Consider the following 25,303-nt stretch of genomic DNA (forward strand, 5'->3'; position numbering starts at 1 on the left):
TTGTGCCTAATCACAGTATCGTGTTTTTAAAGTTCTTGATGTATGCTATTTTAATGATAGTAATTTAGGATCCAACAGGAAACAGTGAACTAATACTTTCTGTCCTTCTCTCTCTCTTTAGATGGAGTCCATTGCCTGACCTGTGCAATGATGCTCCTTAATACAGATCTCCATGGCCATGTAAGTGTAGGTGTGTGATGCTGTCTAACAGACATGAACAGAGCATAATTTTCAGTGCATACCATTTTGTCTGTGTGCTTGCAGTTGTTTACCCGTAATGTGTCTAGTTCTGTGTCTTTGTTCTTAATTAGAGGGCAGAGACAGCTTTTACTTGTTTTTTTGGTCAACTGGAATGGCCTCTATACAATAATGTAAAGAGGATATCATGAAGTTATGTCTGAAAATGTCAACAGTGTCTTTACTAGTACAGTAGTAAGTCTTAAGAATGCTCACCTGCCCTTTTAGTAGTTGAAATACCAAAACAACTTTATTACATTCTCATATTTAAAATACAGGATGAACTTCATATATAAACCTTCATCATTCATAGTGTGGGATTTAGAATTTATTTAGTTAAGCAGTATTCATACTGGAGGAAATGAAAATGTCTTAGTTAAATATTGATCAATGTATACTTAAAGCAGAAATTATTTCATAGTCCCACATCCATTTATTTGCAGAAATAATGTTTCATAGACCTAAAGAAAATCTTGGTTGTGAGAATATGACTTATCTTACAATTAAAAAAATTAATACTTGTATCTATCAATAATCCCAATTTGTTTACCATTCCAAAGACCACAGAATTTCCTTATTTAAAACTATAATGCCCCTCTTAGAAAGGTAAAATGAAGCTGCATGGAGTCTTTAGCATGTACTGAGGGGAAGAAGGGGCCCTATAGTCAGAAAAATGAGGATGAGATAGAGTGTTAGAAGGACAATTTTAGAATGTCACAAATTTCACAGAACGAAAGTAGGAAGCTCCTTTTGCAGTTTGCAAGGGGTGTATTTAGAATAACTTAGTGCATTCAGTACATCCAGAGATTATATGGGTTAAAATTACACCTACAGTGGACATTCATGGTATTAGGGTAAGCTGTCTTGAGGAATGGAAGCACTGGTATTTCCACAGTGTGAGCCTTAAACTGACTATCATTGTCTGATTCTCACACAGTTTGTTGGGGGGTGGGGGAGTGACCGCTCAATGACTGGCCGGATTTCTGTTTTTCTGTCATATATGAAGCAAGTTTTCACTGCTTTCTTCTCTGCCAATCTTGTGATAACAGTTGGAACCCTGTCCTGTTCCTCCCCTCCCACTCATTTTCTCAACCTCATTTTCTCCTTCCAGCAGAAGGAGACAATTTTGAGTACGCTTGTCCACATATAACACTGATCCAAGCCAGCAATTCCCAGCACGAGGCATCTTCTTCACATCAGATATTTTGAGGCCTCATTTTCATGTGATAGTTGTGCATTTAGCATCTGTTGGCTGAGAAAACATGTGATGATGAGATGGGGGAAATTATCTGGTAGCAGTTCAATTCTTACCTAAAGGTTGAGGATCTTATAGAATATCTATGATCGTTGTTAGATTGAAGGGGCATTTGTTTCTATTAAAAGCTGGATTTTTAAAAAAGCTAATATTGCTTTATTAGTAGTTTCAAATAAAATTCTTCTTGATCACAATAATTTGGAGGAGCAAATAAAGTTGTGAGGTTTAATCATTATTCAGATAGCTCAGCAGACCCTAGATTCAGAACGACATTCTTGAAGTTCTTTCTCTATCTTCAGACCATTTTTGGTTTTTTTTGAGGAATTGAAAGGAAATTAAATGAAGCATTATACTTCTTTTTAGCAACTAGAATTTGAAACAGTTTCTATAACTGAATATTTTAATGGTATCTTGAATTGTGCTAATCATGAATAATTAACAGTTATTATAGCAGAATTACATAAACGGAGAAAACTTGTAAGCACAAGTAAATATCTATATTGTAATTTTCAAAATATTGCATTTTTGGTAATTATTAGTGCTCAGCTTTATTTTTAAAAATGTGTGCTACATTACTTGGGGTTGTCTTTTGGGGGGCTGTGTCTCTTTAAAATAGCTTTTGGAATTATTACTTGCAATACATGCTGTTATAAGTGTGGTAACTATGTAGGAGTCATCATAAAAACTAACCATATGAAATGTGTTTCTTTTATCTTCTTCCTCTGGATGCTTTTTAAAAATAAATTTTCCTTCTAGGTGGTAAGTTTTATCCATAATTCTAGATGTAGCTTTCATTGCATCATGATTGCCTGATTGGTATAGTGCTGTCTGACTTGTTAGCATGGCCCCTATGAAAGTGAGTCTTTCAGAATGTAAAGTGAATTATTTCTAACATTTGCCCCTTTTCACCTCTCCTTGCTGTATTGCCTAGGCTATCACCTCAAATTACTTAGTCCAATGCCAGACATAATCCTCTTGGGTAATTAACTAATAAATCTTTTCCTTTTTTCCTTCCTCCCATCATGTCATAGTAGCAACAACAGCATGACCCTTCTCAGAAGTGCTGACACAAGCTGTCCTCATGCTTTCAGTGGGGAGGCAGAGCGTGGGGAGATTAACTTCCTTTGGCTGTTCTTTGTTGATTTCACTTACTTTAAGGAATGATGAATTGAAATGCACTGATATGGGCCTTCATTCCTCCTGCTAATTTTTTACTAATTAAGTGATAGAATGCATACTAACATAATAAATCTAATTGTGTTACATGTTGGTTTGTTGATCTGTTGTTTTCTACCTTGTCCTTTCATTTTGCAAACACTTAGTGTGTATCTATTCTATTCTAAATTCTGTGCCAGTAGGGTAAATATCAGAAATGAATGGGAATCAGATCTCCTCTCTGGCATTGTTGGTTAGGGTCCCCTCCTAATTTCTCCAGTCAGGTTTGATGAAAGAGCTGGTACCAGGTAACTGAAATGCTGACATGGAAGAGCACCAGGGGGAGAGTTAAACATCACTAAGTAAGCTAGAAAAATAAACAAAACAATCCAAGGTATATACATAATATATTTGGGAAAAATTCAATCAGATTACATAATTATTTCTTTGGAACTTAGAATGGTCAGGTCCTTTAGTATCTACTTTTTAAAAATATGAATGATTCATCATTATCTTAGCAATTGTATAAACTTGCTTTTTACTTGTGTAAATAGTTTATTCTCTTAAATAAGTATGTTATAATTGTGGTCACATGGCTAATTTGCTAAGTAAGCTCATATTTTAAAATTTCTCTGTACCCTTGAAATAGATGATATACACATATCAACTAGATTTACAGATACACTGCTATTACCATGCAGATAATGTCTACTAAACTCTAGAGCTTAATTTTCTCCTGTTACATTGGAACAATGCTATATTCAGTATTGTTTGAACTATTGACAAGGGGAGAATTGAAAATTATTTTTTAAGCTTGTATTTTATTGGAAATGCAGTGAATGAAAGCATTTATCATATTAGGATCCATTCAAACCTGCTCCTTTTCTGGACTAATCTTCAAATGTGATCTGTTGATGACAGCTGACTCTTATATTTCAGTCTGGATTCAGCCATCCATCACTATCACCACTGAGGCTGAAAACAGTGACAGGGGAAGGACAGTAGACAGCAACTCCTCACCAGAGCTGGGGAAGAGTGAGCCCAATGCCAGACATAATACCCATGGGGAATTAACTAAAAAATCATTTTACTACCCTAAGGTAGCAGGCAGTCTTAGGTAGTGACCTGTGTTGTAGAACCGATTGGAATGAAATAGCTGCATAATCAGTAAAACAGCTTCACAACTAAAGGTCAAATCAAAGTACAAAGCAACATCTGTCCAGATTTAGAATGTGATGAGAACCAGCTTAAACCAGACATTATTTCTAGAGAACTAAGACATTATTTTTAAGATTTTGTGCCAAAATTTATCCTAGGGATTTTTAGTAGCAATTTTTATGCAAGGTCTCTTTCTGCTTTCCATTATTGGTGGAAGCCAGTTGCTCTGTGCAGTGAGCATAGTGATCGTGCCTCTGTCTCGGTCAGGCTGGGCATTCTGCAGAAACTTTGTCTTTTGGAGACTCAGGCTGCTGACTATCTTTCTCAGTGATCTGAGTTTAATGTATGAGGTGGGATTTTACTGGTTTTGTTGTTGAGTTAGAGGTTGAATAAGGGTAAAACAAAGACAAATATATGACCATATTGTGGCATTTTGTATTTTCAGTCCATAAGCACCACAGCCCTCCATGAGGTTGATAGGTAATTAATATCCTTAGAAAATTGTGTCTGTGATCCTTGTAACTGGCAATTGCCCTGAGAACATTTTGCCTGCTATCCTTTCCTGTTTACTTGTCTCCTCTGAATTCCTTTTTCAGCTGTGCTACCCACATTCTTTTATTTTTAAATATTTATTTATGCATGCAGAACTGGGGTACAGGTCAGAGGTGCAGGGCGGTGAGAGGATTCATCAGAGACAGAGTGGGGAGCAGAACAGGCTGACTGACAAAGTACACTTCTGAGGGGAGCAGTGGGCGGGTCAGGGGAGATCTGCCGCACCATATGGGTCACTTCTGGGACAGGGATTGAACTCATACTGAAGTGGCTTTAGCTTCTTAGTGCTACCTTTAACCTGCTGCACCACCAGGGAGGGCCCTGCTACCCACATTCTTGATGCTCTCAACAAAGAAGGCCATCCCTGGCAATCATTTCCTTTCCTATGTGAACTTTGCCCTGCTGTCATTTTCTGTCTTGGTCTTAATATCCACTATGCCAGGGATTCTCCTTCCCTGGGGTCCTCTTTACCTCCTGCTTAGTGCTATTTTCTTTTCAACTGATGCGGAGCTCCCCAGACACAGACCACAACCAGGCTCTCATCCCTTGAAGCATCTCAATGACACTCAGAATGCACACAGACTGTTAGGCCTGGGTCTGCATTACTAAGCTTTTCTAGTGAGGCATAGAGTGCAGTTTTACTCTTAAAGATAATTGTTATCTCCAGAATAAGCATTTATGGGATAGCTCAAGAACCTATCCATCAGCTGTGAAACTGTTTTCATAAAAAAAGTTTTCAATTTTTTCCATTTTAGAATGATCTGAGAATGAAATCTACTACTGCTAACTATGTAGATTTTAATAGAAATCCATATTTAGGTGTTTCAGAATTAATGCTGTTCTGGTAGATTTTCTTGGCCTCTCTTTTAATTCTTCTTCGCTTCCCCCCTCCCCCTTTTTTTCCTTTTTTCTATTTTGGTAATCCTGCTTTTCCTAGAATAGGGTTATATATAGAAAATAAAACACATAGCTTTTCACAGTTAATGGGGTTCATTTAGGGATCTCAGATTATCTACTTTGTGCATTGTTACATGTTCCTTCTTATCATTAGGAGTTTCACATTTGCGCAATTACTAGAAGGTAATGAAGGAAAGCAAGCAAAACTCTTAAGTCAGCTTGTGCATTTTTTTCTTTCTGCAAATGGTTTGGGATAGGAGGGAGAAAAAGGGATGTAATTGAGACCTCTGATTCTGACCTCTATCCCATCACTTCATTAATGCCTGTCCTATGATGATAAAGTTAAAGGCAGAGTTTAGGTAGTTTTGTGCTTTGATCACAGGGTAACTGTCCTTTATCTTTTTAAATTTTGAGGAAATACTTTCTTTGAAGTAGTGACAGAATCTGCTACCACACTACTTCTCAAACTCTATGGTCTCAGGAATTCCTTATGACTCTGAGTTGAGGACCCTGAAGAGTTTTTCCTAGCTACTGATTTTTCTCTGTCTTAGAAACTGAAATAGTTAACATTTGAAAATATTTATTATTAAATTATTTTACAATAGCATTAATAAACCCATTAAATAAAACATGCATTTATGAAATAATTATTATATTTAAATAAAAAAGAATAGCATTGAAAATATTTTTGCAAATATCTTTAATAGTTGACTTAATAAAAGACATATTTTCTGTTTGTGCATTTAGTCTGTGACAATATATCACAAGTCATGTAGCTACTAGAAAATTCCACTATACCTAGTGTGAGAAAAAGTGAAAATAACCAGCATGATTATTATTGTTGTCGTTAGTACTGTTATCCCGAAACTAAAGGTTTGCCCTCAAGGACAACTTGAGCAGCATGCCTGAATCACACTTTGAGAACCACTATGTTGCTATATTACTTTCAATTGCCATATTTTTTCTTTATATTACTTCTGGGTCCTTTACCTGTAAAGTGATGGGGGGGGGGTGGCAGGGCGGGGAATCCCATTATTATTTCAGATATCCATAGAAGCTGTTTTAACAGATTAGCTCATGATTGGGGTTTATGAAAGAATACTTTGAATATCACAGCTGTTACATACCTTCCTTGGTTTGGGGAATGTGCAAGGAATTCTACTTTGCCCACTCACCATGCATGTAAATAAATGGACACCTGAGGGCAGCATAACACAATCAAACCCATTTGATAGCCCTACAAAACAAAAGCAAAAAAAAAAGTGAGGAGCTTTTATGAGAGCTACAGAACTGAAGTAATTACCAAATCAGTAGTATGCTTTTTCACTATTTGTTGTAACATGTTGGAGGAGGTGGAATTGTCATGTGGGAGGGCATGCCTGCTGTGTTTTTAATATCTCAAGTTTTATGAAGCCAGGTTTTACCAATGGATCATGAAAGCTTTTAGTTCTCTGAAAGCATGTTTTCCACAAAGCTTTCCACTCTGCACTAACAAAAAAAGAAAAGATTTGAGATTATTTTACCTAATTAGTCAACCTTGAGGTCAGGTGAATACTTAATTGACACAAGTCTAATTTAGCAGCTCTTGGTTTAAGAGTTTAGTTTAGGTCTTGGTTGGATCATTATAGAAGCTTCTACTCCCCAGATGTCTGAGAAGGCATTCTCAGAGCAAAGACTTGGTTGGGCTTATTCGAGCTGATGTATGGTTTCTTGGTGACTAATTTTTTTTTAAAGATTTATTTATGCATACAAGAAATGGGGTACAGGCCAGAGGTGGTGCGATGACGAGGGGTGTGTGAGAAAGGATTCACCAGAGACAGAGTGGGGAGCGGAACAGGCAGATTGACTGAAATACACTGTGGAGGGGAGCTGTGGATGAGACAGGAGAGGTCTGCTGCACCATGTGGGCCACCTCCCTAGCTGGGGAATGAACTCGTGCTGCAGTCGCTATGGATCACTGAATAATTCTCATTTTAACCCCTTATGTTACCAGGGAGAGCCCTAAGAATATTCTTATTGTTGGTAGCTGATTATCTGCTGGGATGGGGGAAAAATTTATAACTTTAACAAAATCATAAACCTAAAATTAAAGTTCATTCTACATCAGGCTATTAAATCTGCTTGCATGCTTGCACACCAGTGCCTCCTCCATGGGGTTTTCTTTTAGGCTTAGCGGTCAGCAAAGCATGGCCCATAAGCAAAATGCAGCTACTCGCCTGTTTTCTAAGGAAAGTTTGATTGGAACACACCTGTAACCACTTGTTTATATCTTCACACTAAGATGATAGTGTTGGGTAGCAGTATGTGTGCAAGTCCTAGGGCTTATGACTTGTAAAGCCTAAAATATTCCTATCTGATTCTACAAAAGTTTATACAGAATTTGTGTCTTTCAGATTCTTGCCCTTGTTATGTACCCCTCTACTTCCTCCCCAACAGTTGCAAAGTAAGTTTGACTGTGACTCTTTATTTAGCATTATTAATAGGAAAGTGGTAAGTTTTTCAGAAATGGAAAATTCTCTGTAAAAGGCATTTAACTTATAGTGACACTTTACATAACATCACCGATAGTTTCTTAGAAACTGAGACTATTTTTTAGTTTAAGAGCAGTTTTTTTTAGGGAAAGGGGACAGAGGAATAAAGGACACTGACATAGTCACAAGTGGGCAGAAAGGGCTGCCAGAAACTGGGACTTTATAGCAAACCACATATAATGAAGCAGGTCCTCAAACAAATTTGTTTTATTAAACTTTGGGATTTCTTTCTCATCAGTGTTAGAATGAAAGGACCTGTTATATCTTTAAAGAACAGAAATGGAGTAAGTAAGTTCTTAATTGCAAGAAAATCTATTTGAAAATGTCAGCATAATCATTTTGGAAAATAGTCATAAAATTTCTGTCTGAAGATGTTAATGAAACTCCAGTCTATTTTTTCCCTTTTTCATTAATATTTTATCTTATTATGATATATTAATTGGTTAAATAGTCAAGATTTGAGTCTGCTTGATATTTTGGGATTTCAAGCAGAAGTCTTACTTTTTGTGAATTTTCCAGAGTCACATTGATTAGGCATCTACAATTTGATTGAAATTGCTGCATGAATTTCCAGGGACAATGTTATGCCTCTCAATGCATCAGGAGGCCTTTTCAAATCTCCATGTTTTATCCATTTATTGGAAAAGAATTCCCAATATAAAACACTCTGTGAAAGCACTGCCTTGGCATGCAGTTAGCTAGCATTTGTTTCAGAGCAGACAGACCTGTTTTTTCCCAAAGTTATGAATCAGTTTGAAAGAAAACAAATAGAACCACACTATGTGTAAACTTCTCTTTCATACCTGTGAATTGTTGAGATGCAAAGTCAATGATTGGAGTTAGCTTTGCTCAGTGAACAGTATTTGCTTGAATTATATACTTTTAAAATATTAATACAATTTAAGAAGAGAATCTCAGTATCATAGTGAGTGTGTCTTGATGACAAAGATTTTTCTTAATTTTCTGTTACTCCTGATAAAAATGGTATAAAAGCTCAGGGAGTGTTTCAATATTCCTGACAGTAAGAGCCAAATGAACTGATTTGACCCTTGGCTTTTGCTCTAAACCTTGGTTAGAATTATCAGTAAGCCATAGAAAGAATAAATGACAAATACATACAGCTTCAACTAATCAAGTATTCGTTGCACCATTGACCCTTACCTATGTATCTTGTTTATCTGCTTCTTTCTTTGTTAAAATTGTCATATAATTTACATATAACACATTAGTTTCCCTGTTTGCCACAATGTGTGTGTATGTGATATATTTGCACATATAAATACATCGCAAAAGGACTGCCCTGTTAAGTGGAGTTAACACTTGTCATCTTACATACTTAGAATAGCATTTTTTCTTGTGATAAGAACTTTTTTTTTTTTGAAAGATTTATTTATTTGTACATACAGAACTGGGGTACAGGCCAGAGGCTCAGGGGCGGTGAGAGGCTTCACCAGAGACAGTGGGGAACAGAACAGGCAGATCGACAAAGTACACTGCTGAGGGGAGCAGCGGGCGGGTCAGGAGAGGTCTGCCTCGCCATGTGGTCTCCTCCGGGGCAGGCGGGAATCGAACTCATGCGGAAGTGGCCTCAGCTTCTCAGTGCAGTGCTTTAACCCGCTGCGCCACCAGGGAGGGCCCTGATAAGAACTTTTAAAATCTCTTAGCAACTTTCATATATGCAGTACATCATTATCTATCATCACCATGCTGCAGAGTACATGGTTTATTTTATAACTGGGAGTTTGGATCTCTTGATCTCCTTCACCCCTTTACCCACTCTCACCTATGGCAAAATACAACTGTTCTCTGAATCTGTGAGCTTAGGATTTTGCTTTCTTTGTTTATGAGTTGCCACATATAGCACTTCTTCAGTATCTTGAGTTATTTCACTTTGCATAATGAATAGAAAAAAAACACTGATTCATTCTACAACATGAATGAACTTCAGAATGGAATGAAATGAAATCATACTTTAAACTTCAGTATAGCTCAACTAAGTGATGAAGCCAGTCATAAAAGACCATATTTTATATGATTCCATTTGAAATACATCTTCCATAGGCAAATTTATATAAATAAAAAGATTGAGGATTGTGAGGAGGTAGGTAGTGGATTGGGAGGAGAACTTTGGGAATGCTTCTAATGAAGGGAGCATCTTTTGGGGTAATGTTATCTGGATACTAAGAATAAATTGTATAGTACAAAAGGGTGAATGTTGTGTGAATTATATTTCAACAAAAATATCTATACTTTTCTATTTCTTATATATACCAGTCATAGTTGTCCTACTTTCCTGAGTTTTCTCTTTTCTCATGTAACATTTTCATACCTGGTCATCATTTATTGATTGTTATTTGATACTTATTTGCAACAGAAAATATAAGAGGGTATGTATAAGAGGGTATGTATCTATTGTGACTAAAAGATGTCAAGTTTTAAGTTTTTGTTTAAGATGGTTGATAATACAAAATTGATTTAAAAACAGATAATGTTACAAGTATTTGATATCATAAGTGTTTAAAAACATTTTGTTTTTTAACTGATGATTAAATTATGTCTTCTTTTAATTTTGCTAAAAGCAAAGGACTGGAAACCACTTGATTTGGAAAAGAATATGTTACCTAGCCATTATTTATTTAATTTCTCAAAGACTTGGACAATATCCAGAACTTAAGAATTTGCCAAATCATATCAAGATGATGTGATTGTTTTCTTATTTTCACCTTGACACACCTTATTTGATCTGATATACTTGATACGGATTGAAATAAATTTTAATCTAAATAAATTTTAATCTAAATAAATTTTAATCTAAAATAGCACTGCATTATTTTTATTATGGAAAATAAGCTACCAAATAAGTTAATTGGCAAAACCAGTTCTCATTTTCAAAACATTCATCCAGTCTTTCATGTAATGTCTGTGTCTTCTTTGTAATGGAAGAAGCAAGGTTTATAACAAAAATAATTATTTGGTACTTTCACACTAATTAGATAGCATGAGGCTGATAAATTGTTTCATTTTGCAGAGTATAAGGGAAGTTATGAAAGTAAATTGGAAAGTGATTACCCAAGATAATATGTATATGTTCTTAGCAGATATCTATTTTTTTAATTCTCATGCTTTATATCTTAATATGCTAAACTACATCAACATGTGGCCTAATACCAAATTATCCTTTGTCCTTGACTTGTTTGGTGTGTGTGTGTGAGTTCTATTCAGTATTACATTTAGAATTCATTGGCTCCGTATTTGTTAGCAATGTTCTCTTGGTAATTTTGGTGAGAGGTTGGTCTACACTTGAAATTAAGGTTCTGTTTATGTATACGCCTTTAAACCCGTCCCCTGCTTTGCATCCCTTTCAAAGTGTTTATGTCTAGGAATATGCAGCTGCAGCTAGAAGGCTGCTGTTCTCCTCTTTTTTGGTCTTGTGAATAGAATAGCCTGGCAAAGCATACATTTTATGTGTGTGTGTATAGTGTAAGCAATATTAATATGTTGGTACACTTCCGGTTGGTACACTTGAATCACATTTTGCCAGAGATCCCATGCCTGTGCGTGTTTGCCTTCTACATCCCTCTCCTGCACTCATGAAAGATTTCTCTTAGTGCCCAAATTGAACCTCAGAATCCCTCACAACTGGCACCTTCTCCTAATTGATGGGAACAGACATAGAAGGTGATTTGCTTTCAGAGCAGTTTTACTGGTTTTCTTAGCATATTTTTATTTTATCTTTGTAATTTAGATTTTTCTTTTTTTATTGATTTTTAATTAAAGTAACACAGTACTTGAACATTACGAATCAATACAGATCACTAAAAGCTGAGTTCTGTCACTCACCATACAATTGACTCTATTTACCCAATTTTGTTTATTGTGATTTTCTGTGGTTAAACTTACTGTCCTTAAGTTAGCTTAGAAAAATGTATTGAGAGACAGTTCTTCATGGACTTTTTGCTTTTCTGTACATTTTGTGACCGAGCTTTGGTTGCCTTTGTCTGTTCTATCCTTTGGAGACTATTTCTGTAGGGAGCAACTTGAAAGATAGAGTGACTGCAGTCAATGGTTTGGAAGTGCCGCTGCCTCTGTCTCAAGCAAAGGCGTAAGCATGTTACTGCCCTTTACAAAGATCACATTTCCAAAGCTCAGGGCTCCTTTTCTGTATCACAACCCACTTTAAATGCAGGTGCCAGCTTGCCCTGTTCCAATGGCTCTATGAAAGTAGGATTTGGAGCAGGAAAAAGCTATCTCCCACCTACTCTTACTGCTTAATAAACTCTATGCTTCTGACCCCCGAGTCTGTTCTGCTAGCACTCATGAGATTGTGACAGGCTAACTTGTTAGCTTCACAACTCTTGACAATAAGTAGGAAATACAAATAAACAAGCAAATAAATAGGTAACAGGGTTCTGCTCAGAAGTATTATTTTTATCCATGTTTTTCATTAAAAATTGCACTATATATTATTTATATAAATGTAACATAGGTTTTTCAGATTTTTTCCTCAGGTTAAAATGAAGTTTTGGCATAATTTTGCTATTTATATATATATATATTTTTAAAGATTTATTTATTCATATAGAACTGGGGTACAGGCCAGAGATGCGGAGGGTGAGAGGATTCACCAGAGTCAGAGCGGAGAGCAGAACAGACAGATCGATGAAGTACACTGCTGAGGGGAGCAGCGGGCGGGTCAGGAGAGGTCTGCCGCACCATATGGTCACCTCCGGTGCAGGCGGGAATCGAACTCATGCGGAAGTGGCTTTAGATTCTCAGTGCTGTGCTTTAACCCACCGCACCACCAGGGAGGGCCCTTGCTATTTATATTTAATGATAGTTTTAAAAACATGAGCCATCTGTTTTTCTTATGCATATAAATGTGTATATGTATGTGTGTATGTATGTATTGTCATAGATTGGTATCTATATTTGTTTTGAAAAAACAAATCAATCTTGCTTTGCTTAGTGCTTAGTCACATTTTTAAGAATTAATCTTAATTCCATACATGTCATTATGATGTATTGTTTCCAGAATATTGGAAAGAAGATGACCTGCCAAGAGTTCATTGCAAACCTCCAAGGGGTAAATGAAGGAGGTGATTTCTCCAAAGATCTACTAAAAGTAAGCATTGATATACTGTATTTTTAAATATTTTATATGTTTATATGTTCTGGCTTTTAATCGAAAATAGGCTAAGAATCATTTAAGTGCTTTGTTTTGGTGTTATTGGCGGTGTGTCTGTGAGGCCTTGTCCGTGGTGTGTCAGACTGCAAAATACTCTTAAATTAATAATTCCTTAAAGTCCACATGGTTGTAAGACTGAAGTCATACATTGACTTGGAATAATTGCTGATACCAGTACTAAGTGGGCAGTTTTTAATTATTTGTAAGTAGACTGTCAGAATGTGAGAAAAGACTAACGGTGTATTAAACAAGGAAACAAAAAGGCAGTTGAAGTATTTCAAGACTGTAATGGAAGCAGTCTGACTATATTCAGGCCACAGAAACAGAGCCACTCAGGTTGTCTCTGGAAACAGATTAAATCTGAGTAAGCCTAGAATACCTGAATAATTTTCTTTCTACTTTATTCTTGGTATCAGTCAGTGTGACTTTCCCTATCAGATTGTTTTCAAGGAGACAAAAAAATCAGCTTAGAACTCATAACATTCTACAGCAGTATACATGAGATGTGTGTTTGATCAAGTACAAAAGTTATTGATAATGGATGTGAGTCTCGTAGAGGTTCAATATAAGATGTGTATATTAACAATGTGAGTTTTACAGGTTTCCATTTGAATCTAGCCTTTTTAATAATTTCGTGTACATACAGATTTCTTTTGCAGTCAGTTCCTTGGAATGAATTTGCTAAAGGAAGGTGACATATTTGAATCATGTTATAATATGTAAATGTGCCAGTCAAGATAATTCCTATATTTTATGTGATTTTTTAAATATACAAAATGGAATTCTGCCAAATAAGAAAGACTTCCATAGAAAATGAAAAAGGTATAAAATATGGTATAATGAGATTCTAAATCTGACTTGAATTGCAGCTCATTAAAAAATTACATTATGAAAAAGGCAGGAAGAAAAGTAGCTTCAGTTTATTAAATAAGCATGCTATTTTTAAAATTATTTCTTTATAGAACAAGTGTTCCCTTTTCTGAAGCTACAATTCCAAATGGGGATGGGAAATGAAAGGTGTTGGACTGGACATGATAAATGTTTTGTTCATCCATTGAACTACACAGTAGACATATGCTAACAAGTCTTTTTTTAGTGTCGTGCTATTAGCATGGAAAATAATGGAGTCTCTCTAAGAGAATTTGTGAGGCTTTTATCAAGTTATGTCAAAAATGAAAATTGACAGGAAAATTTCTTATAGTGAAGCTTTTAGATTTTAGTGGTAGGTTTAGAATGATGTGCATGACTGTGTGTAAATTACTGGGCAGATTTAGAGCATGTTTGATGAAGCTGTCTGAAAGCAAATGTCGTTAACATGTAGTCCAATGGCTACCATTCACCTTGGGTAAACATTGCTTCTTTGATTTACACTGTCAAGAATTTGCTGGATGATTTGTTGTAGTTGTAAAATTGAGATCATGTTTACAAACCTCAGGGGGAGAATATGTATTATACTTTTCTTTGTTTACTGTGGGAAGATGACAGTGAAGTGACACTTAAATGACAGTGGCATTTAGCATGGAAATTGTCAAGTAAAATATTGATTCCCTTTCATAACAAGCCCCAGCGACTCACCCACCCAAGATTAATTTTTCATTTCATTATGAATCTAGATTTTACTGCAAATTTCAACAAGGAAGCTTTCCTCCAACCATCTTGTTTTATTTCACTTTCTCTGTGGCTATTTCTTTCCTCTTCCCTTCTCCAGCTTTCCCTCCTTTTCTTCCTCTCTAGTTCTTTTTTCTTTTCTTCTTTGTTTTTCTTTTGATCTTGTCTTCTTTCTCCATAGATAAATCTTGATTCCCTGCTAACATAAATTATTGAGGGGATATTCATTTGATTTTTGTTTTTTTTTTTGTTTTTGCTTTTGACAATATGATTATATATGCCAAACAGATACATAGATAAACACAAAACACTTGGTATTACTTTACAGATTATAAGTCTCCAGTTAAAAAATTATAGTCATATACAATATTCAGTGTAATTTATGAACTGAGACCCTTAGAGTTACATGACTTGAACTCAGGCTTTTATTGTTACATAGAGACCTGATTCCTTTTAGATTTCTTTGGATCAAAATAACATCTGATTTTATATCTATTGTTTAGATTTCTTTGGGCCAGAAGTAATGTTCCCACTGATCTCTGCTCTACAGTGTGATTGTTTGCTGGGAATATTTATTGAAGATCCACTGTGTGTAACCAGGTGTTTGGATTTAGAGAATGTACTAGAATCAGGTGGACCTCTTTCCTCAGAGGTCACAAACTACTGAAAAAGATGAAAGAGTCTTTTGGTTTTAAAATGGACATTTATTACATATTTAAATAAAAGAGGAGACTGGGGACAGGGCTTTCCACTCAGTCTCATCCAGGCAGATACTAGGAACTCGTAGGAATTTCTTGAATGTGCCTCTGTCTCATGCTCCAAAGCTAACACCTTCCTGTTCTGTATATCTTTTTCCCACCTGAGTTCCTTGTGGACCTCTTTTTTTTTTTTTCTTTAATGGGAAAGCTGCATTTGTGTCCTCATTTGCCCTCCTTTTTCTTTACATCTAAGGGGAGACATAGGGACTTTGGGAGAGAATACCAGTTATTTAAATATTTAGAAAGGAAGTAGCCATTTCAAGATGTATCTGTGTGAAAGAAGGGAAAAAACAATAGTGAATAAGAACAAAGGAGCCAGTGGTTGAAAAGCATAGAGGATGGAAGACCTGTTACTAACTGCACAATAATTTGACTTTGAGGAGAATTCACGTTGAAGTTTGGACCATGAAACCCTAATTGTTTTGTAGCCCACATTTCTTATTGCCACCTACCATTTGATACTCAAAGAATGTTTTTCTTGATGTTTTCATAACGTTTAATACTCAAAAAATGTCTTCCTTGATGTTTTCACTGGTAGATCTTGAATTTTTTTCTTCTTCAGTAGCAACTGAATTCTACTGATGCCAAAGGGAATTAGGAAAAAATTAATTAGCAGAAATAGTCTCTTCAACTTAAGAGTTTTTATACCACATGAATGACATAGAGGACAGAAACAACAAAACCCCCACCCTGTTTAGGTGACTGTAATGTAACTAAAACACAAAACTGAAGACAATTTGCAGTGTTTTAAGTCATCCCTCTGCCTAAATCTGTTTAAGGGCACAAATAGCTATAAGAATAGTGCTACTAGGCATTGTCACAGAAAATCCTTTAAAAGGTCAGTAAATCTTACTTGGAAAAGTCAGTAACATACCACCTTTTCAGATTGTTGCTTATGATTAATTTTGGCTCACAAACTGACTTTGACACAGAGAACAGGGAGAGGCCAAAGAAAGAGAGAGGCCACTCCAGATTGGTAGGTGATAGTTTCAATGAACAGGGAAACTTATAAGGCTTGTCTTAGGAGACTGCCAAGATGATTAGCTTTCTGCACCTGCCCTCCAAATCTTAAGTTTGTAAAATGCTAACCAAGTTAAATGTGACCTGGTTGAGGCAAAGTGTAAGTATTTATTTGGGGTTTTATTAGCACTGCAGTCCTGAAAATACAGATTAAAGTCCTTGAATTATGCTTTGGTGTTGAGAAAATGGAGGAGGTTTATAAGTGGCTAAAACCACAATGAATAGGCAGGGTTGTTCTCATTCAGGTTTGAGATGCAAATTAGATGAATACTTCTAACAGTTTTCATATAGATTAGTGAAAAGTAAATTAGGTGAAAGTTGGTTAAATATTAGGATTGGTGCAGACCTGGGAAAGGAGTGTTGGTGAAGTAGGGAATGGTTCAGGTTCCATTCTGTGGGCGGTCTCCAGTGGAGGTTTCAAGCTGTGGGTCTCCTGTTGTTAGATGCTGATTCAGGAAGTGGCAAGTCCCACTTAGTCACAGCTCTTTCCCAGAGATGGACATGCTCATGCCTGCCTGGGCCTGCTTGTCAGTGGCCTACTGACTCCAGTTTAGTTCTGATTTAGGAGATTCATTTTGTGTGTTTCTTATTTTTTGTCAGAGGCTAAACTGAGTTCTGTCATATACCACCCAATGGTCTCAACAAGGTGTAAATGTTACCATCAAAGGAAACTAACTGGGTAAAAGGTGTAAGAATCAATTTTTTTCTTACAATTGTATGTGAATTTATAGTGATCTCAGCAAAACTTTTGATGAAAAAAAAGGTCCACTAAAGTTTTTTTTAAAAAAGCAGATGTGGCACTTCCTTTCTATTCAGCCAGACATTAAGGCATCATATAAAAATTAATTTGGTGAAATTTTGCTACTGTTAGATTTTTCTTTCAAAACACTGAATATCATGTTCAGCTTAGCTATAACTGTAGCAACATCAAAAACAATGATGTGGGAAAAAATGGTGTATGTAGAAAAGGCAATGGGAATGACTCTCAAGAGTTAAAAGCTGCAAAATGCCTCTTTTTTATTATTATCTTTATTACTCTGGATGTTGTCGAGAATTGTTTGGAATGAAGGAGGTGTACATTGGAATAGCTATTGAATTATTTTGAGCTTCTCAGTATAGTTTCTGTTGCTAAGTTATTTTCCCAGATTGCCACTCCATCCCTTCTTCTATCACCTGCATTCTAAGCTGCATGGAGTGGAAGAGCAATTACAAGTAGAAAAACCCTAATTGTTTCTTCTAAGTCTGTCAGGCCGAATGAAATAGAAGGTTCTGTCACAGTGTGAAGGAAGTAGTGTCACATTTCAGAAACAAAAGACCAGTATTTTACATTGGCTAGATAACTTTTTTTCTGTTTTCTCATGTGTAACATGGATAATTACACCTTCTCTGAGAGAGATGGATGTGAGGATTATATGGTGTGTACTCAGTGGCTAGCATTGTTATCCAGAACATGTTCCTGTATTCATAAATATTCATTCCTTTGTGTTTGATGCTGCTTCAGTTTTGTGATTGAGTTGTTCATGTTCATCCCTGGGTTCCCAGCCTACCTCTGTGCTCTTGTGTCTAGTGATGGAACTTTCGGGTGCCAGCCTCACCTCTTTTTGTCTTAGTTTCTTTGTTTGCGAAACAAGACACTTGAACTGTGCCTGCCCCCAGTGTCCACTCCTGCCCTGTTACCACTCTCCACTCAACTAGAACTTCTTGCTCTGTTTGTTGTTGTGCTCAGACTTACTTGTACAATGTCTTCTGAGCAAACTGTTCCACGGAGGAACTGGAAAAACTTGATGGATGATTTTTTTTTTGTGTGTGGGGGAGGGTATTTTTTTATTATTATAATATTAGAACACACAACACCATGTATGATTCAGGAGTGGAGTTCCACACCTCTTCAAATGTGTGTTAGTCACCACCTTATACCCAGCACCATGGCACCTATAGTCCTCCACCACAGGCCATTGGTTACCCTCCCCTCTCCTCCCCATCCTGCCCCTCCCTCAGGAGTCTGTTTCCTCTGTAGGTGATCCTTAAGGATCCTTTCTATCCAAGTATTCATATTATTTCAACATTCATAATGTGTAAACTTAAAGCATCTCTCTTAAGTTTTGACTTCATATTTGTGCATTTAGACAAAGAAGCGTATACTTAATAGTGAAAGTTCAGATTTAAATCCAAGTAAATTACCTTTATTGTAGCAGTAGTCTCAAAGGATTACTCGTGAAGAATTATATGAGAGGAAGAAACAGACCATAGTCTGAAAAAGTCTGAACTTTTTATAAATGAAAAGCCTGAAGTGAATTCTCAAAATACTTGATGTGAGTTATATTCAGAGTATGTAGTTGAAAATAGGAACTTATGGGTGGTATTTAAGTGTAGCTAAAAAAAGAGCATCAACTGTTGCCTGGAGTAGGTGAGCTTTCTCTGAGAGAAGGTCATGGAAACCTGGTAGCAACAGTATCTATGGAGGAAATTGGCTGGGATGCTCATCCTGCTGTATAAGTAGGAGAGCCTTTTAAGAGAAAAGCTATGTTAGCAACCTTTTTAAGAGTAAAGCTTTAAAGTTTCTGGCTTAAAAATATGGAATACTGCTTTTTTCAGCAACATAAATCAAGCCGGGTTGTGATAAAAGGTTCCTGGTGTGTCTCTGCTTCTGTTTTCCCCTGGAGATCTGGAATCCTGCTATTGCTTGCAGTCACATGCTCGTCATGGACAGAATAATGATGCTGCCTTGGTATGCTTCAGACCGTGAATGAAGAACAGTGACAGTAATGAGGATAATACTTTGAAGTAGCTGAAGAGCTAGAAATCAGGGCCATGCTTTTTAAGCAAAAACCTTATCAATAAGAAATCTGTTGGGCCATTTTGACAGAATAGGTGCTACTTAAAGAATACACATCCTTCTTCTCCCACCTCCCTCCTCCTAACCCCCCTTCCAAAAAAAAAAAAAAAACCACTTTGAGTGATGAAAGTAGTAATTCTTCCTTAGAGGGTATTATAGTGGAATATTAGTGATTCCCAGATAAGTTCTATTTTAATTTAACCATGAAGAAGTACTGCAAATTTAGATGCATTCACAGAAGTTAGAGTATTAGTATATCTGAAGCATTTTAAAAACATCATAAAATTCCCCCAAGGATGCCATTCCTGTCACTCAAGCATGAGTATGTAATATTGGTGGGAATGAATAGATCACACTGTGAATGTAAACCACTCTCTTTTTTGCTTGCATGATAGCAGGTGGGGATGGGGATTTCCTCAGGTGTGATGCTTTCCTTTCCCAGGCCTCTAGTCTAATGGTAAATCAACTATCATAACAGATACTCTGTTCTGTTAATTAAAGATGGAGAAAAACAAGTTTTAATTTAAAGATGTTTGTTGCTGTACAGTAAAAACAGCCCATAAAGGAAAATAATTTGCTTTGTGTTTATATTAATGTTTTACTTATGTCAAGATCAGTTGTCTGAAAAAGACTCAGTGTTGAAAATATACAAAAGCCAAACATTACTGTAACCTGATAATGAGTATTAAAGAAATGTGTAATGAACCTCATTAATGTTCTCAGACCCTTATTTAATGGCCTTATTTAATAATAACAATTTTTGTGCTGCTCTTCTTTCCTGAAGAAGAAAATGGCTATAGAGACGCCATGAAAACCAAGCCACTATACATGCAGCTATTTAAAACTGTGGCCCGTCCCAGGCACCTGCCACTGAGCATCTCTGAGCCAGCTGTTCATTGACAAAGGAGTTGTTATCTCCAGTTTATTTTCTAAAACAAATATGTAGGCTTAACTAAAATTTTTAAGCTGAAACTATTTTGAAGAAACAGTAATTTTTGTAATTAGCTGTGAATTACATAAGCATGAAGTTAGAGAGTGCTGTTAGTCAGATAGAGGGTCTAGCACAAATGTGATTTGATAATGAGATTTTTAAAAAGTGACCTTTCAAAAGCACTATCCCTCCAAAATGACCAGCAAGAGTGGTTGTGAGAAGAGCAGGTAAATGGCTTCTGTGTGGCAGTGGCTTCTCAGAGAATAGCTGTACTATATAACACAGAAGAGTGGTGGAGGTATTTAATTGGTCATCAAAAATATTACATTATCTTATTTTGATTAAGGAGAAAGGGAGTGTGAAATAGTTTTGGAAAGATTGCCAACAGAAATATTTTATGAAGATTTTGGCATTTAGCTTCAGTCAGAAAATCCACTAATAAAGAATAATTAATTTCTCTACTCAAAAAAACATTCTTGAACTCCATTCCCTGTCAATGTTGGTTTTTTGTTTGTTTGTTTGTTTTTGTTTTTTAAAATTTTTATCTTTATTTTAGTTAACATCTACTCATTCCTCAACCTTTTCATAGAGAGCTGTGTGGTTTTTTGTACTGTGATACTGTTTCTCTGAAGCACTGGGAACCACATTACCTCAAACCTCACCGGTATTTTCTTGATGATGCAGGTACAAAACTTGTCTCTGATACTCTACCTCTTGGTCAGTGGAAACACATGTTCCTGTGGTTCTTCCCCAACTTCTCACCAGACTGTATATTGAGAAGAATGGTGATACCTTTATACTCTTTGCAAGATAAATTAACTACTGTGTATATTTTGGCACACACCATTTTAAGGAAACCGCTAAGAATTTGTAGTTAGGGAGCTACTCAAAATTAAGGCAATAGTTAGTTCTGGAGCAAATCATTTTACCATGAGGTTGTTTAATTCTAGATACAATCAGAAGCATTTATTCCTTAAGAAAACAACATAGATAGGTTGTTACTCTTCTTTTTCTCCTTTTGTTTTCCACTTCCAGAAAGATAAATCTGTATATTAAAAATACTACTTTAAAAGGTTGTGTTTCAGGTTGCTGGTCATATGTTATAGCCGAGGTAAAAAGAAAAAAAAAAAAACCTTTGAAAAGAGTTATGGATTTCAAGAGGATCTGAATTTTGAAGAGGTAGCATTGCTTGTCACTTGTGTGTGACCTCCTCCCTGTCCTAATTCTTAAGGATAGGGACTATTTCTTGTTGGTTACACAATTTCTTACAACTGTTGTAATTCCCATTAAATACTTGGGAAAGAAATGATTACAGCTTTATCTAAAAGCTACTACACTGATTTCTCACCTTGGGTAGGCTTTGTGAGCCCTTTGTAAATAACTCAGTATTGTATGTGAAATTATGAATGTGTGTGAGTGCATGCATAATTCCAGAGTTTCTTTCTGAGAGAGAGGGAAGGAATCTTCAGATTTTCAGAGGGGTCTTTGTTCCCTCAAATATTGAGAGCTGCAGCCGTAAGAACCTCGTAGAATATAGACTTGTCCTGTATTGATTTAATGAAGTTAAACAAATTTAGGAGGCTGGAGTTTTCTATAAAGCCCATTGCTAATTCATTGAGGTCTACTTTGTGCCAAGCTCTGTGCTCAGTTCAGTAGCGTAGCCCATAATACAGACACAGGTCATGCCTTCATGGAGATGAGAATTTAGACATACACATGATTACATAGATTATGAAATGCTTTTTCAGAATTATAGCCTAATTATGCTTAGGTATAGAAGGCATATTTAATAGTATTTTCCATATGTAGCAAGATTCAGAAGCTGGGACAAAATGAAATTTCATAGGACTCATGAGTTTCTGCCTCACCACAGACTGTGTTAAATAAATTGGGGAAAATGAAGAGAAGGAAGAGATGAGCTCTGCCCTGAAGGAATTTTTAGTTCACTAGAATGGTTCTCATAAAGGGGACTTAAAATGATTTGAGATGAGGTAGAAAAAGTAGGTGGCTGATAGTCTTAGAAACTATTCAAATAGTATAAATACTTTGGGAAAAGGTCTTAAACTCTCTTACAAAATTAAACATGCACTTCCCCATGTGATCCAACAATTCAAGAAAAATGAAAGCATATTTCACAAGACTATTCATAATTTTATGATTTCCGCAATTGGAAGTAACCCAAGTGTCCATCAACAAGTAATATGCACAGTGGGATACTCAGTGAGAAGGAATGGTCAATGGCCGTGCAATATCATGAGGGAAAACTTTACACAAATGTGATTTTTTTTTTATATGAAATTAATGGGATGGAGAAAGCTAACCAATGGTGGGGAAAATAATTATAACTGTGGTTTCCTATTGTGATATGAAATGGGAATTACTTGGGAATGGACATACAGACACTTTCTGGGGTGAGGTTAATATTAAAAATTATTGAGGAAAAGTTTGATGTCTTTTCCCTGCCATTCTCCTCTTACCAACTTCATATCTCTGGGGATGGGCCCGTATTCATTTTTGAAAGCTCCTCAAGTGATTTTGAAGTCTACTGAGATTTGAACTATTTCATTGGATGAGGTACATAAAAGAAAGTATATGCTTTTCTGTTGCTATTGTAGCAAACAATGCCAAATTTAAGTTTAAAACAAAACAGATTGATTATCTGTTTTGTAGGCTAGAGGTTTGGGTTTTGTGACACCTGCTTCAGGTGTCACAAAATCAAACTCAAGGTGTAGGCACGTTTGTTTCTTTCTGGAGGCTCAATCCATTTCCAGGCCATTTTACGATTTTTGAAAGCATCCTTCCTCCATCTTTAAACCCAGCAGTGATGGGTTTATCTCCTCCTGACTTTCTCTCTGATTTTCCTTTTGCCCTTTCTCCTCTTTCAGTGCATCTCTTGAGTGACTGTTTGACCTTCCTCTTGTGCCTTGAAGGGCTCATATAATTGCCTTGGGCCTACTTGGATAACCCACAATAATCTTCATGTATACAGATCAGTAACCTTAATCTATCTGCAGATTTACTTCCCAGCCAGCTCCTAGATGACTATTTGGTTAAATAATCAAGAAATGAGAACCTTGGGGAGCTAGAATCTTTAGAATTCTACCTATAATAATTACTTATAAAATATCATTGGCCTTTTAGAGTAATGAGAAATGAGCTCCAACTGAGGAGCATCCAGGAAACCTTCTTTGAGGGGGTAGCATTTAGTTCCCATTTATAAAGCAATTCTGATGGGTGCTATGGAGCTAGAAGAGGAGAAAGCATTCTGGGGGCAGTTGGGTAGTGTAATTGAGCCCACGAATGTGCTCCTTGTGTATTGTTATTTCACTGAGATCACATCAGATCACTGTAGGTAACACCAGTTTGGGGTTTTTTTTTGTTTGTTTGTTTTTATCTTTTTTAGGTCAAAGTACAAAAATAGGGAAAATGTCAAGATGTTACAGTTAGTATGTAGAAATGTAATTTTTCAAAGGACTAGAGCTATTTTGTAATGTGATTTTTTTTAAAGATTTATTTATTTATTTGTACAGAACTGGGGTACAGGCCAGAGATGTAGAGGGTGAGAGGATTCACCAGGGACAGAGTGGGGAACAGAACAGGCAGATCGACGAAGTACACTGCTGAGGGGAGCAGCAGGCGGGTCAGGAGAGGTCTGCCTTCGCCATGTGGATCTCCTCCAGGGCAGGCGGGGATCGAACTCATGCGGAAGTGGCTTAAGCATCTTAGTGCAGTGCTTTTACCCGCTGCGCCACCAGGGAGGGCCCCCTTACCTAATTTTTAATAAGCTTTTAAAAATGATTGTGTCTGCCTTTTTATTTTGAAAGGCATGGATCTTTGTAAAAGTTCTGTAATACTTCCTGCCCATCATTCGCAGCAACATGGATGGAGCTGGAAGGGATTATGCTTAATGAAATAAGTCAGAAAGAAAAAGAAAAATATTGGATGGCTTCCCCTATAGAAGGAGTGTAGGGGAAACAAGGAAAAAAAATAATTAAAGGGATCAGGAAAAAAATAATTATAACAAATAAAAAATAAACAAGCAATATCAGAATATCAGAGATATTCTGCAGATATTCAGAGATATTCTGCAGGGGAGGAGAAGGGAGAGAGATCAAAAACAAGGGAGGAAAGAGCACAAGGGACTGTGGTGATGGTGCAGGGGTGAATTGGTGGTGGGAATTCTATGGGGTCTACATCTGAGAGAACACATATATTGTACAAAAAGGAAGAATGATGAAAAGATATATATGTGTTTGTATATATATGCAAATATATATTAAATATAAAATACTATGTATATTATATATATAAAATATAAAAACAACAGCAAAAACAATCCTTAAAAAGTATGTAGTTGCCTGTGGTCATTTTTAGTCTACTTTCTAAAAAATGTATGCACAATGGCTAAAATAAAACCAGCAGAGCTAACTAGTATTTTTTCCTTTTTCTTCTTTCTTTTTGTTGTTGTTGACCAAAGCTGGACATGAGAAATAGAAAAATGGAATTCAAATGGGAATTTATGGTGGGGAAAAGGCAAGGGGTCTTTTAATACGGGATCAGCGTGAAGATCAGCAGATTTACTTTATGTTGGTGGCTCACATTTCCTTTTTAAACTTCTAGCTCATGCTAAGCACTCCAGTCTTTCCAAATCTTTCTATATCTTGTTTTCTTTCTTCTCTTTCTACCTTGCATTCAAACCTGAAGATGGTTAGGAACCTGTTTTATAAAAGAAACTTTTTTTTTTTCCTCCCCCTGTCATGCAGCTGCTGACCAAGGAAGCTCTGCTTTCTTCACCACATCACAGCCTTCCAGGCTCCATCCTGAGTGGTGACTGCTGGTATTTGTCTTGAAGGTTTAAGCTTTCCTAAAAAAACACCAGAAAGTGTTTCTGACTTATCTATTCCAATTGTTTTCCCACTTCATTATGTTTTCATTCATTTTTTTTCTCTTTCTATTTTTACAGTAGTTTTTTAAAAAGTTCTTGTAATTTATTTGTTTTTAATATCTAATTTAAAGTTTATTTCATGGATCTAGTACTATTAGTGTCTGGTAATGGGTGTCAGCTCTCCTGTAAACACTATGTCTATCTATCTATCTTTATCTATCTATCTATCTATCTATCTATCTATCTATCTATCTATCTATCTATCTATCTATCTATCTATCTATCTATCTATCTA

General features: G+C 36.2%; 1 protein-coding gene across 1 annotated transcript in view; it reads left to right on the forward strand.

Annotated features, from left to right (window-relative positions):
- The window catches only part of PSD3 (pleckstrin and Sec7 domain containing 3), a 248,900-nt gene that overhangs the window by 61,788 nt on the left and 161,809 nt on the right, over positions 1-25,303 (forward strand). Inside the window, exons 6-7 of the mRNA XM_012724889.1 lie at positions 122-180; positions 12,818-12,907. Of these exons, the coding sequence (XP_012580343.1) occupies positions 122-180; positions 12,818-12,907 (149 nt within the window). The remainder of the gene's footprint in view (positions 1-121; positions 181-12,817; positions 12,908-25,303) is intronic.

Source organism: Condylura cristata, unplaced genomic scaffold (genome assembly GCF_000260355.1).
Source record: "Condylura cristata isolate star-nosed mole 26May11 unplaced genomic scaffold, ConCri1.0 scaffold00014, whole genome shotgun sequence".
NCBI classification, from domain to species: Eukaryota; Metazoa; Chordata; class Mammalia; order Eulipotyphla; family Talpidae; genus Condylura; species Condylura cristata.